The sequence below is a fragment of the Dipodomys ordii genome, unplaced genomic scaffold (assembly GCF_000151885.1).
Source record: "Dipodomys ordii isolate 6190 unplaced genomic scaffold, Dord_2.0 Scaffold27, whole genome shotgun sequence".
Classification (NCBI taxonomy): Eukaryota; Metazoa; Chordata; class Mammalia; order Rodentia; family Heteromyidae; genus Dipodomys; species Dipodomys ordii.
Genome location: NW_012267243.1, coordinates 5,529,632 through 5,543,561, shown reverse-complemented (window position 1 = coordinate 5,543,561; position 13,930 = coordinate 5,529,632). Strand labels below are relative to the sequence as shown.

The 13,930-nt window shown below is 48.9% G+C and overlaps 1 protein-coding gene across 1 annotated transcript; it reads left to right on the top strand.

The window, feature by feature from the left end:
- The first annotated feature begins 3,339 nt into the window (after positions 1–3,339).
- Positions 3,340–6,493, top strand: Fam163a (family with sequence similarity 163, member A). Its single transcript, XM_013015591.1, has 3 exons — positions 3,340–3,360; positions 4,341–4,455; positions 6,083–6,493. The coding sequence occupies exons 2-3, from the start codon at positions 4,363–4,365 to the stop codon at positions 6,491–6,493; spliced, it is 504 nt and encodes a 167-aa protein (XP_012871045.1). The 5' UTR covers positions 3,340–3,360; positions 4,341–4,362.
- Positions 6,494–13,930: the final 7,437 nt, after the last annotated feature.

The window sequence follows — 13,930 nt, the reverse complement described above, 5'->3', positions numbered from 1 at the left end:
TGGGTCCAGCTTCCACTCCGACCTGTGTGCATTCTCAGACTCTGTGTCCAGCTCTCTGACCTTCCCCTCTCTTTTCTGGCAGGGAGCAACGCCCTGGACCATGACACCGTCCAAACTACTATCTGCTCAGGCACAACCTGTGTGATCGAGCCTCTGCTCCTCTAGCTGTTTTCACGTGAGTGGAAGCCAAGACCAAGTCCTCTCTCCTGTCTCCCCACTGCCCACCCCATTAAGTGACTGGGCTCTGAGTGAGAGGAAGATAGGGAAAAGGGGGAGCTTCAGGAAGTCTTGATCACAAAGGGCAGACTATAGGGTTAGGAACAAGTTTCTCCCCTTTAGCTGCCCCCTTATCCAAGCTGCCCACTAGTGAGTCATTCTGCCTCATGTCTGCTTGGACCTGGGTGGCAACACAGGACCTTTTCTCGGGAGCATGGCGGGCAGTCCATAGGCAGCGAGAATCACAGAAACTCTCCACTCTGGCCCTGCGGTCCTGGCTCAGACCAATGCAGTCTGATGACTTTAGACAAGTCACCAAATGGTCTGGCATTGCAAGAGTCTGGGAACCGATTTTCTGTTTTCTCTAGTTAGAAGCATGTCATGGGCTTCCCCCACACTGGGAGGGAGGGCAATTCACAGGGCTTCACTGCTCAGAGGTGGGGAATCACTTGGAGCCACTTTAAAGCCTGGCCACCTGCAGAGGGAAGAATGCTCCTCAGATGTAAGGAGTTATTGTTATCATTTGCATCTCATTATAAAAAGACGATGAGCTCACCTGACATCATATGGAGCCACTAACAGTGGGAATTTAAATGCTAAATTTTATTAGTCCTCAGTGTGTACCTTCCGGCTTATGATTTCAAGGCTAGACCTTAGCGTCCATGATAACTGTATCTGGTGGGATCTTCTAAATTATTGGGTGCTAACTCAAGTCTTTTCGCTCAAGGCTAGCACTTTGCCACTTTGAGCCACAGCACCACTTCTGGTTTTCTGGTGGTTAACTGGAGATAAAGAGTCTCACAGACTTTCCTGCCCAGGCTGGCTTTGAACCATGATCCTCAGATCTCAGCCTCCAGTGTACCTGGCACAATCCTCCTCGTCCTCCTCCTCCTTCTCTTTCTCCTCCTCCTCCTCTTCCTCCTCCTCCTTTATATGGTTTGTTTTTTGCTGGCAAAGCAGAGAAAGGTTTCATTTTTCTTTTTATAATTTTTATTGTTATTGTTATTATGGTGATGTACAGAGGGGTTACAGTTACACACGTCAGGTAATAAGTACATTTCTTTTTGGACAATGTCACTCTCTCCCAGTTTTTCCCTCCCATCTCCACCCACAAGTCGTATGGTTTATTTTCAACATAGTGTTTAGTAGGTTAATATGGTTTTACGCAAGAAAGGTCAGTTTCCAAAGCAAAGCAGCTGCTAATTGGCACAGTTGGGCTTGAACTTGTACCTTCATAGCCATGGCTCTGCTAAGTGCCATGGTCGCCCATTTCTAGAGCACATCTGCTGGACAGCCTCTCTGGCATGGAAAGAAGGGAGGCCAGGCCCAGGAGACTGGGAGGAATGAGGGCACTGTCTTACATGACTTCTCCATGATCCCTTGTCTCCTAAAACAGGCTGGGAACTGTCAGTGGGCTAGGCTCGGATATTCAGTAACGTGGGTCATCTCACTTGGTGAGCTTTTAGCAAATCAGGGAGATTGAAACGACATCATAAAAATCACATAAATCCTCCCCAGCCTCACATTCATCTTCCCTCACCAGAAACCCCCTGGAGCTCCAGAAACATGGCCTACCAAACACCTGAGCAAAGTCAAATCAAAAGTCTTTTACAGTGATGCGCAAGTGTGCAGATGGGATTAGCTGAGCGTTGTTACTTGCTGCCCTCTGGTGGTCAGTTCAAGTCATTATTGCCATGAAAGCATTACAGAATGAAATGACTACCCCAATTTAGTATTATTAACTAAGTGCCTGCTGTATGCCAGACATCTTGTATAACGCTACTAGAGGACAGGGGATTGGGAAGCAGCATAACAATCCCTGAATATAAAGGTTTTATGATTTAGTGGAGGAATCAAGATAGTCTCAGTGAAAAATTGATTTGCGTCTCACCAAGATAAGATTAGAAAAGTGAAATGTGGGAAGACAGTACAGTAGTTTCCAGAATTAAGGGATAAGATCATAGATGAAGTAGTCAGGCCTTGAAGGATGTGCTGGATTTGCATAGATAGAGGGAGAGAATTCAGGCACTTCCCTAACTGAAAGCCCAAAAAAACCTCCAAAACCCCAGTTCTTTGTCTGGCCTCCAGCTTCTCCAGCTTCATTCCTACCCCAAGCCTGTCTAAGCCTTCCAGATTCCTTACACTTCCTGCTCTCCTAACTCCCATATTCCCCCCTCCCTACCTTGTCTCCTGTGGGATTTAGCTGAGAAAGGACTCCTTCTATGGAACAGCTCCCCCTATAATGAGCAACCCCCCCCATGTCCCAAGTCCTCCAGTCTGTGCTGGAGTTGCGAGTCTTCCACCGCCTCACAGAGTATGCCAAGTGTGCTTCATCACTAAGCTATAAGACTGATGAGCTAGAAGTCCCAAGAACAGGACTGCAGGATGGGGACGTTCACAGAGAACTATGGGAGGCAGGGAGGGAACAATAAGGGTGCAGATGCAAGGAAGTGAGGAAAGGCAATGCCTTCGAAGCAGAGTCTGAAACTTTGTGCCCGGAGGGCTGTATCCTGCAGACAGCGCAAGCAGAAGGATGCTGTAGGCACTGATGGGCCCAGGGGCGTGATGGAAGATCAAACCATGGTAGGAACAAAGGTGCCCAGAGACAAAGCCATTGTACTAGCAGGCTTGAGATGCAAGGTCTTAACTGACATAGTGAACAGATGCCATGAGTCTGGTACCCAGACCAGTCAGTACCAGCAAGGCTGCCCCGCACCTGTGAGTGAATTAAGAAGAGTGTCACTGGACAGTTGAATCCTCCAGGAGCACCATGGCAGGTAGGTGGTGTCTTGGGATGAGGAGCAAGGTGCCTCTTTCTCCAGGTAAAGGCACAAGGTGCAGAGCTGAAGCTCAGCCTGCATTTGCCCTTTGAGGAACAAACATCCTACAAAGCCCTTCAGAGCAGCCCTGGTGGAACTACACACATAGAGAGCTGAGAGGACCCCTGAGCTCCATTTCAACAGCTTTAGCCTGTTTATATTGAGGTAACAATGGGACGCGGGACACTAGGTGAGAAGTAGAGATGAGAGTGGGGTGGAGATTAGAGAATACACCATCCTTGGGGGCTTTCCATCCAGCCACACTGTTCTCTCAACACCCTTGTTCTTTTTGTTGTCTTGCAGGTCACCATTCCCTTTACTGAACGTAAGTGATCACTGTCATTCATTCATTCTATCCTCCAGATGTCAAGGCCCACTGCCCTGGTCCATGGTCCCGTCAGCCTGGAAGGCTGGCAAATCCCTGCCCACTGACCTGCCTGAGGCCTGAGTAGCCTTGTACCTACTGCTTGTCTCTGTCCTATTTATTTGGTTCCCTAGGCCAGGACCAATCTCCCCAGCCTGGCCACAGCCATCCATGAGTCAGAATGCTGCTACCCATTCTCTCTGGACTCACCTCATCTTTGCTTTCCACAGTGGTTTGGGGAAGAGGAGAGATATACCCAAAAGGAGTGTGGGTTTGAGTTTGGGGCCCTCCCCTCCCCCGCCAACACACTTGGGTTTGTGCTCAGGACAGCAGTTTGTGCTCGGGGTAGCAGTAATGGACAGCCTGGCCCCAGCCAAGTTCATCACAGCTTCAGTTCCTCACATGGCAAGATAATTTGTAGCTACCCCCCAAAATGTGATGGTGAGGATTCACGAGAGCACTCAGGGAGTGCGTAGCTCGGTGCCGCCCATAGACAAAGCCCTCAGTCCATGGCACTAATTAATCTAGTGTGTCCTGTGTGGAGGAGCCCTAGAAGAGGAAATCAAGAAGGATGCAAAGAGGACTGGGAACATACTCACTTTAAAATGCTCCAATAGCATGCACAAGGCTTCGAAAAGAAAAGCGAAAGAGGGGGAGGAGTAGAGGACTGAAAGGAAAGACAGAAAGAACCTTTGATGCTGGACAGAGACAGGGAAGAGAATCGGCATTCTGCCCCCTCTCCCCCAACAAGGTAGTCCTAAGCCTCCTGCCTGGACTTAGAGTTCCTGCTTCAGGTTCCTGAGACCTGGCTTAGGTCCTAAGCATGCTCAGTGTTCCTTAGGGGCTGGGACCCTCCCAGCTACTGCTACTGTCAGGGCCCCTGCCACCAGCTATGCAGAAGGTATCCTGCCATGGCTGCTCACTCGGCACCCATCTTGCAGAGTTTGATGGGGCGTCGGGCGGATGACAGCGGGAACGGTTGTGATCACCGGCGGAATCCTGGCTACTGTGATCCTCCTCTGTATCATCGCGGTCCTGTGCTACTGCAGGCTCCAGGTCAGTCCCTGGGGCCTGGGGCCAGAGGCGGGACGGAAACCAGAGTTCCACTCAGGACTCAGCCCAAAGTCATGGAAGGGGGCGGGGTGAATCAAGGGCTGGGAGTTGGGGTGGTCAGAAGGGAGCTGTGCATCTCTCCTCACACCCTGGTCCCTTTGGGGACACCCAGAGAGTATGTTTGGAAGACGCCCATCATTGTGTTCACCCTCACAGGACAGGTGGCAAGACCAAGATTTAGGGGTACTTTGACAGCTGCTGCTAACAGCCCCAGTACCATTCTAGGCAGGCTGTGGATCTCCCCCACCCCGCCCCCCTTCCCACCCCTCTCAACCAGACTGAGAAAGAAACGGGAGGTATGAGGTATTGACCTTGCAAAGCTTGAACCACATACTGTGGGGTGTGGCCTCTGGTGTTCAGTTTTAACTCCGGCACCAACAAAGTGTTGCATGGGAACCGGTGCACACTCAAAAGTACACTAAAAAAAATTTCTTTTAGGGGCTGGGAAGGTGGCTCAGTGGTAGAATGCTTGCCTCGCATGCATGAGGCCCTGAGTTCCATTCCTCAGTACCATATAAACAGAAAAAGCTGTGGCTCAAGTGGTAGCCTTGAGCTGAACTGCTGAAGGACAGCGCCCAGGCCCAGAGGTCAAGCCCCATGACCAACAAAAAGAATAATTAACTGTAATCATTCTAAAAACATATTTAGCCAAGCGTCGGTGGCTTGCGCCTGTACTCCTAGCTACTGAGGAGGCTGAGATCTGAGGATCGAGGTTCAAAGCCAGCCCAGGCAGAAAAGTCTGTGAGACTCTTATCTCCAATTAACCACTAGAAAATTGGAAGTGGCGCTGTGGCTCAAGTGGTAGAGTACTCGCCTTGAGCTGAAGAGCGCAGGGATAGCACCCAAGCTATCAACATAAATAAATAAATGACAACATATTTAGGTCTTGAATCTTCTTGAAGGTTCAAAGAGCATGGTTCTACAAAATACTAGCGTTTGTAATACAGGAATCTGTGTATTTATGGATGTTCTTTACCTTTGAAAACTTTTTCTATATGTAAAATTTCCATTTTAAAATTCCTGATTAATATAAAAATCAGAAATGAAATTCTGTTTCTCTTGTAGGAAAAAAATGCTCTAAAGCAGGCACTGGTGGCTCATGCCTATAATCCTAGCTAGTCAAGATGCTGAAGTTTGCTGGATGCCAGTGGCTCACATCTGTAATCTGAGCTACTCAGGAGGCTGAGATCTGAGGATCACAGTTCAAAGCCAACTCCAGCAGAAAAGTCCCCGTGAGACTCTTATCTCCAATTAACCACTCAAAAGCTGGAAGTGGCGCTGCAGCTCACAACCTACAAAAAAAAAAGCTGAAATCTGAAAATCACAATTCAAAGACAGCCTAAGCAGAGAAATCCTCAAACTCTTATGTCCAATTAACCAGCAAAAAGCTAGAAATGGTGGTGTGGCCAAGTGGTAGAGCACTGGCCAAAGTCCTGAGTTCCAGGGTCAGTACCTGCACACACACACACACACACACACACACACACACACACACACAGAGTGCACTGGGGCTGGGAGCAGGGAAGCACAGATAACCAACTATTCAGCCATCCCTCTGTCTTCCCCCTAGTATTACTGCTGCAGGAAGAGCACCGTGGAGGATGCAGATGAGGACGAGGAAGAGGAGCACGACTTTCCCACCCATCCCAGAGTGTCTACCTGCAATGCCTGCAGCTCCCAAGCCCTGGACGGCAGATGCAGCCTGGCACCTCTCACTATTGAGCCCTGCAGCCAGCCATGTGGGGCAGCAGCCAGCCACTGCACCACTTGCTCCCCATACCACTCCCCCTTTTACATACGGACGGCTGACATGGTGCCCAATGGGGGTGGAAGCGAGAGGCTCTCCTTTGCTCCCACCTACTACAAAGAGGGGGGACCCCCCTCTCTCAAATTGGCAGCACCCCAGAGTTACCCGGTGACCTGGCCAGGCTCTGGGCGTGAGGCCTTCACCAATCCAAGGGCTATTAGTACAGATGTGTAACCCCCTCCCCCAACCTGCACACGCACCATCGCTGCCGCCCTGGCAGGAGCGCTGGACGGCAGACGGCTCTCCAATGGCCCCTCAAAGACCATCTCAGTTTCTCTGGCTTTTCTCGATCCATAGCAGAGGGTTCACCTGGCTTCAAGTTACTGAGGAGAACCAAGGCGTGGCCTGGCTCCACCCCTCGGCTCAGCCGTGGGGCCTGATAGATTGAGTCCTCAGCTTTGCCAGTTTCTGTAGGGACTTCCTGCCCCAGGGTCACCACAACCGTTTCAGGGACCCCAACCCCTGGCTTTGCTAGGCTGTGCAAAGGAACAACAGGGGAAAGCTAAGAGAAAGTTCTGTAGGCTTCCAATGTCCTTGGGAGGTGAAGTTGTATCTGTTAGAAAGGGAGATGAAGGTCAAGGAGAGAAGTGGGGACTGGACATCACAGTCCGAGAGGACAGGGAAGGTATGGTAAAGGGACTTTCTCAGGACTTGCTTGCTAAAACTCATCAAGAACCAATTTAAGTCTAGACGTTGGCTATCATAGACAGTATGGTCACTGTAGCTGCTCCAAAGAGATACTGATTACTGAACACGGCCCCACAGTATCTTCCCCTTCCTCCAGTACCGTATGAGTGGGCACAGGGGTATTTATGGTGACTGCACCAAGAAGCCACTGTATAACCTGGTCTCCTCCACAATCATTTCACTGCCTCAGGAACCAGATGCCCCCTGCTGGAGAAGCATTCCCTGTCTTTTGTTGTCAGAATTCTAGTAACTTGCCTTGAGCCTGGTCCTCTATGCGGAGCAAGCAGTACATGTGGATGCAATCCTAGGAGGATGCACACACACACACACACACACACACACACACACACCACTACCAGGAGCCATGAGAGCTTTGCTACCTTTAGAAGTTGCAGGGTGGAAGGCATATCAACTAAATAGAAACAAATGACCCTCAAGGAGGCAAGAAAGAAAAGACGATTGAAGTGGCCAATACCGCTGGTACAGGACAAGCCTGGAGTCCCCAGGGGGTTATGCTGCCCACCTGCATATAATCCTTTAGAGGTCAGGTGCTCTACTTCAACAGCCACTTGTCCCATCACTGAGCAGATTTTCTTTATCCCACTAGGAGCAACAGCCCTGACTCCTGAGCAGTAGAGGGCTCCACAGGATCGGATATGTCTTAAGAACTGGATTCCATGCTTGCGCCCTCCCTTGGCCCTTCTGCCCCCAGTCTCATTGCAATGGGCCATTTATGACCATCTCATTCCAACCCCATGTCCAAGGCTCACTTCCGGCTCAGAACCCAACTGTGGCCTTATGCTCTCTCTCTCTGTCTCTTTCTCTCCTCTCTCTCTCTCTCTCTCCTCTCTCTCTCTCTCTCTTGCAAGTATGCCTGATTGAATGCTGCAAAGGTTAGGCAGAGGCAAGACTGGCTTTTCCCTGACATCTTGGTTTTTGCATTGGACACAGGGCAGGGTGCAATTTCCAGTGTGGGGAGGGAAGGGGAATCATTGCTTCTTGTATCACCCGGCCCCTGGACCTTGTATCTTAATTTGGATTTAGCACACACTGGGTTGAAAACCAGAAGTCAGTGTCTACCCATATTTTGCTTACTGTTAATATATAGAAAGGACCAACCACTTAGCTTCTTGGAGACTCCATTTTCTCCAGGGAAACAAGACAGATTCTAAGGGCTCTCTAGTGCGCCATGAAACTAAGGACTTCTTCAAACCTCTGCTGTCCTGGCTGTGCTCCCTCCCCCTCCCCCCTCCCCCTCCCTCTTCCCCCCCTCCCCGCTCTCATCCCAACTTGGAATGGGAGGTAGGTATAGGACTCACTGGCTATCTAATCCTGGGCTTCAGAAAAGATGTTTGTTAAGGAATGAAACCAACAAACAAAGATCCCTTGTTTGTTTGTTTTTTCTTTTACTACCTTACATTAGCTAGATGGGAGGAAAGATACTGTGATAATTGTACACATTTCCCGCTGGACAATTGATCACCACTCATCTCCTTCCATCATTTTCCCTTCCTCTCTTCCCAAAACTCTCTCAACAGCGTTCATAGTTGTATTTTCCATAGCTGAAAACTAAACTTAATATCTACAACCATATTCGTCATCGTTCATCTTCATTTAACCCAGTCTCCTCACACAAAAAAACTCCATTTGTCAGTGAAAAGCAAATACGTCTGTGGACACACACACGTCCCCCAGTGATCACCAATGGAAGCCGTGTTCTTGTGTCAGGAAGCTACTCCCGGAGGGATAGTGAGATCTTTCTCCTCGTGCAGAGAGGCAGTTTGGATGGCAGCTTTACTGCACCACACCTCATCATCTGTCTTCATAAGGCCACATGGAACCCCTTGAACCAGCTGCTGGGCCTCACAGCCCTTCCCCCTTTTTGATGACCAGCCCAGTGCCTTGCTCTCCTGCCAACCCATCCCACAGCTCAGCTTTCCTCACCCAAAACAATACCATCATCTGATTGCTTCTGAAAGAACCAGGACAACCCAGGTTACTATCACCGGCTTTTTGCCCCTGTTTCTGTTGGGGACTGAGTACAAAGCACCTTCTACCATTGCATTTTCTATAGCTTTCCCAGCCTACATGCTGCTAACACACAAGTCAAGATCTGGGTCCAGGGTGTTAGAAAGATGGGTCCACTCTTCCTCATGCAGCCTACATGGCCCAGGGCCCAGACTCAAGATCATCATCTGCCTGCTTCACTGTAGCTGTGAGAGCGCCACCCTGTGGAAGAGGAGGCTCACTACTATGGGACACTGTACACTCTTCAAACTGAACCCTGAACAGGAAGAGGAGGAGGGGGGACTGGGGAACATCCAGTCCTCTCTGCCGTCTTTCTCCACCTCACGTCACTACTCCTGCTGCAGAATTCTTGTCTTGCATCTTTGATAACTTGGAGTCTCAACCAAGTGAATGTCAAAATAAAGGAGAAATTTGAAATAGAAACCCCCACAGGGTCCTTCATTTTTTTCACCCAGGGAATGGGGGCAACGGGGCATGGACATCAGAGCTAATGCTCCCTTCCAACAGCACAATCTACCTGCTTCCCCTCCTTCTCCTGCTTACAGCTCCACACAGCCCTCCCTCACTGCGGGTGTCGCCGGAGTTACTGGGCTTTGGCAGGGGGTACTGAAGTGTAGTGGCTGTTGGCCCACCTCAGGCGGAAGTGGTCCTGCCCACAATGGGGAGACTCATCAGATTCAGTGGCTTTACCCTGCCCTGCCCTCACTTTTCAGGCCCGCCATTTCCCCGCGTGTGGAGTGCTGAGTCAGATCACAAGCACTTCCGAAGGCCTAGGGAGAGTCAACTGTGCAGCCCAGTGTTGCATGGGACACGAGCTAAGAGAGTCGGGTAGAGACTGTGAAATGACTGGTGTGGAATGGGGAAAGCAAGGCCAGGAGATAGCTTTGTGCGTGAGAGGAAAACTCAAGAGTGAGAGTGTCCGCATGTGCACGCACACAAGACTGTGAAAGAGAGGCTGTTTCCCTACTGTGGGCTATAGCGGTGGTGACCACACAGCTGGGCACCCAGAGGGCAGCCTGGAGAGCCTGCCAGGCCCCTGACCCAACAGCACGCCTTCCCTGGTGCCAAAGGGAGCAGAGTTTCACCCCCAGCACAGGGAGTGAGGTGCCACTGTTTTACTCCTGTAGTTCTCCTCTGGCAACAGAAGTCAGACCCTGAGGCAAAGCTTAGCAAGAAACCCACCCACCTCGGCCTCAAACCAACACCCGCCTCTCCTCTACTTCCACCTGCCCACTTGATGCCTTGCTAAAGTCGGCCTCCCCATCACACATCAGCCTGGTTTGGGGCTTGATGGAACCCCAGCCCTGGCCAAGCTCTTTTGCCTGGTGGCCTTTGACCTCCCCAATCTCAGCCTCCGGCCACTCCACTGTCCAGGTATGAAAGGGAAGATAGGTGAAGAGGGGAAGCAGTGATCAAGATCTCGGGCCTTCACCCTAACCCTCCGCGGCTTCTCTGAGCAACAGAGGCCTGGTGCCCCAGATCCCATTGGCTCTACACCAACCAAAAGGGCCCAGATTCATCCCTGTCATCCTGTCCCTAAGTTGTAGCAGGGACTTCACAGAGAGGAATCTTCTCATCCAGTTTTCTACATTCAAATTTAAAAGAACTATTCAGAGCTCACTGATTATCTCAAGAAGAAGATCACAAACGATGAACCTTGTCGAGGACTTGACGTGATATCAGAGTTAGGCAGGGAGTCAGGAACACTGAGAAAGATGACTTGGAGGTTGTAAGGAATCACATCCTGGATTACTGATGTTGATAGAATGACGTGCGACAGATAGCAGGGGCTTGCTGAATCACAGTCCCTAGAGTCCACAGCAAATAACAGCCCCAAGTGTGATTGAGGCTAAAAACTTCCCCACTCCCAACATATAGAAGAGACTATAGATCATCCATAGCCCAGCTTTCAAAGTTAATAACACATAACCCACTTTTCCAGCACTGATCACCCCCAAATCTGCAGATTTCAATAGAGCATGAGGTCTTGGGACCTCTAGCACAGTACCCCCTTTTGAGCCTGTCCACTGTCCAACAAACCAGCTCCTGCTTAAGGCTTTTCCATATCCATCCTTGAATTCTCTGAAGAAATTCTGAACTTTCTGACCCCAGGAATCAGTGACCCAAATCTGGCAACATGTTTTGGGCAAGACATCCTAGGAGACTCAAGAAAACTCCTTTCATTTTCAATCTGGAAAGCAGATCTGATTCCTTATCACGATGGGGGAGACTGCCTTTATAGTTTTACTCTCTAATTCTGGACAATTCTCCTGAAAAACTTGCCCCACAGTGTTGTGAAAGACAAAGGAATTTACTCTTTCTCTTTCCTGTGTCTCGGAAGATCAAATCATTGTATACTAGACTGACAAGTTAACAGGGTTAACTTGTAAAGATTGGGGCTTTTCATTAATTATCCATCTGTTGGTTTCTTTTAGTTTTATCTTAGCCAGATTTACCTGGAATATTACATTCTGGAATTTTTAGACACATAGAAGACCAAAGAGAAAAATTCCATAAAAGCATAGAAATCGAAATAGCAGCAAAGTTTACATACTATCTATAGCCAAAAGTGAACAGATAATCTTTTTTGTTTCCTTTAGTCATAAATATAATTGGATTAGTAAAGACAAGTTAAACCAGGCACTGGTAACTCAAGCCTATAATCCTAGCTACTCACGAATTTTTAGATAAGAATTTGTATATAAGTAAGTTTTTTCCATAAAAGCAAAATATTAATCCAAAATGGAAATAGATACTGTGTAAATAAATTAATAAAAAGCTCTTTAAACTTCCCCTTTAAGACCTCCATTTTTTTGGGTCAGTTGTGGGGCTTGAACTCAGGGCCTGGGCACTCTCTCTGAGCTCTTCAGCTCAAGGGGAGCACTCTACCATTTGAGACACAATGCCACTTCCAGGTTTCTGGTGGTTAATTGGAGATAAAAAGTATCATGGAGGCTCAAGTGGTAGATTGATTGTCTTGAGCTGAAGAGCCCAGGGATAGTGCTCAGGCCCCAGAGTTCAAGTCCCAGGACTGATCAAAAAAAAAAAAAAAGTATCATGGACTTTCTTGCCTGGGCTGGCTTTGAACTGTGATCTTCAGATTTCAGCCTCCTGAGTAGCTAGGTGCCCAGCAAAGACCTCCCTTTTTACTTAAAAAAAATGCCAGGACAAAAAGGTACATCACAGAGTCAGTACTGGTGGCTCGTGCTTGTAATCGTAGCTACTCAGAAGTCTAAAATCTGAGAATCTTGGTTCAAAGCTAGCCTAGTCAGGAAAATCCATGAGACTCATTTCTGTGGCTCAAGTGGTAGAGTTCTGGCCTTTAAGCAAAAAGCTAAAGGATAGTGTCCAGGTCCTGAGTTCAAGTTTCAGTACCAGAAAAACAAGCAAACAAATATATATCACCAATCTCCTCTCCAAAATGACTCTTCTCTCACCACCTCTCCTGTGGAAGCCTTTGCCATAACCACTTCACTCACTACCTCTCTTCCATAAAGTGCCTGCAGCTGTTTGAGGGACTATCCATCAACCTGGAATTGCATTTTATCCCAATAATGAAGAAATGAATGAACGAATACATAAACCAACCCAAGAGCACAGTGCCCAGCTTGACTGTGTGTTTCTTTCACTGGCTCCCAACTTCAAGGTTTGGGTTGGAATGGGGAAGCAGAAAGCTTCTGGAAGGACCTCCAGCCTTCATCTAAAGCCTGGATTCCTTTGCTTATTCAACCGTCACTCCACTGGACTTCACTTAGAATGTGTTCCACGTGCTGGCTTCTTGGCTACCAGAAAGTGGCTAGGGACTCCAGGTGTTCCAGAAGGGGGTAAAGAAAGAGGAAGGGCAGGAGGGAAGAGGCCCGAGTGTTTGGCCAGGAGGGAAGAGAATGCATTCATGCAGAGCCATCGGGATCTTCAGGATTAGGAAAGCAAGGGAGAACCACCCGGAGGGCTGGATGTGCCATGGGGCTGGATGTGCAGGGGCCGCCTTCCCACTTCCTGAATGGTCCCCCTGAGGAGCCATCAGAGCCCAGGGAGAAGGGCAGGAAGCATCAGCACAGCTGTAAACAGCCATGAGTCATAGCAGCCTCAACTTCCCTGCCTGTCATGTGGCCCTTTATGTACCCTCCTTCCAACAAATAGAAACTTCCTAACAAATAAAACCCAGGGTACCTTTTACTATGCAGTTTCCAAAACCTGCTGTAATCCTGGTTGTCTGAAAAGTACTGGCTTTGTTCAACTATTTACTGTGTGATTTGCAGCAGCTTTTCTCTGTGATTCTTGGTTGCTTGGAGGGTGTCTATCCACCGGCTTCTACTGCAAGATGAGTTGAAGCAGCTTAGTGGTGCTCATGGTGGCAAAATTATAAATCCAATTCTGGCCCCAACTTGTATAGACTACCAAGCTACCTTCTACTTGCACTGTGGCTGGCAGGAAGCAGACTGCCCACCAAGCGCCACCAACCACCTGTACATTGCTGCCTCCATCTCCATCTATGCCGTGCTGAAAGTGAAGAGGCTTCATCAGAGCAAGTCACAGTGCCCTTGCCCAGTGGGCCAAAAAGGGCACTTTTTACATGGGAAGAAATCAACCTCATAAGGATGCTCCTCAGCATTTTGGTCATGAGAGTATTTGTTCTGGATCTATCTAAACAAGTCAGGCTTAAATAGAGGCCTGGCTTCACAGTCTGAATCCCCCCCAATCACACAGGCCCAACCAAAGGGAAAGGCCTTGTCTGGAAGACCAGTTTATACTGTCACCACAGTAGCAGAAAGTTAAGGAGGCTAGGACTCTAACCAGGCAACAGAATCTGTAACCACCTTCCCACTCTCCTGGATAGAGGGATGGAAAGAAGGTGAAAGGTAGATTTTCTCGAGACTTCCTGATCCCTTAATGCAA

Coding starts and splice junctions, on each gene's coding strand:
- Fam163a (XM_013015591.1), top strand. CDS start 4,363: ATGACAGCGGGAACGGTTGTGATCACCGGCGGAATCCTGGCTACTGTG. Junction 4,456..6,082: donor TGTGCTACTGCAGGCTCCAG/GTCAGTCCCTGG, acceptor TCTTCCCCCTAG/TATTACTGCTGCAGGAAGAG.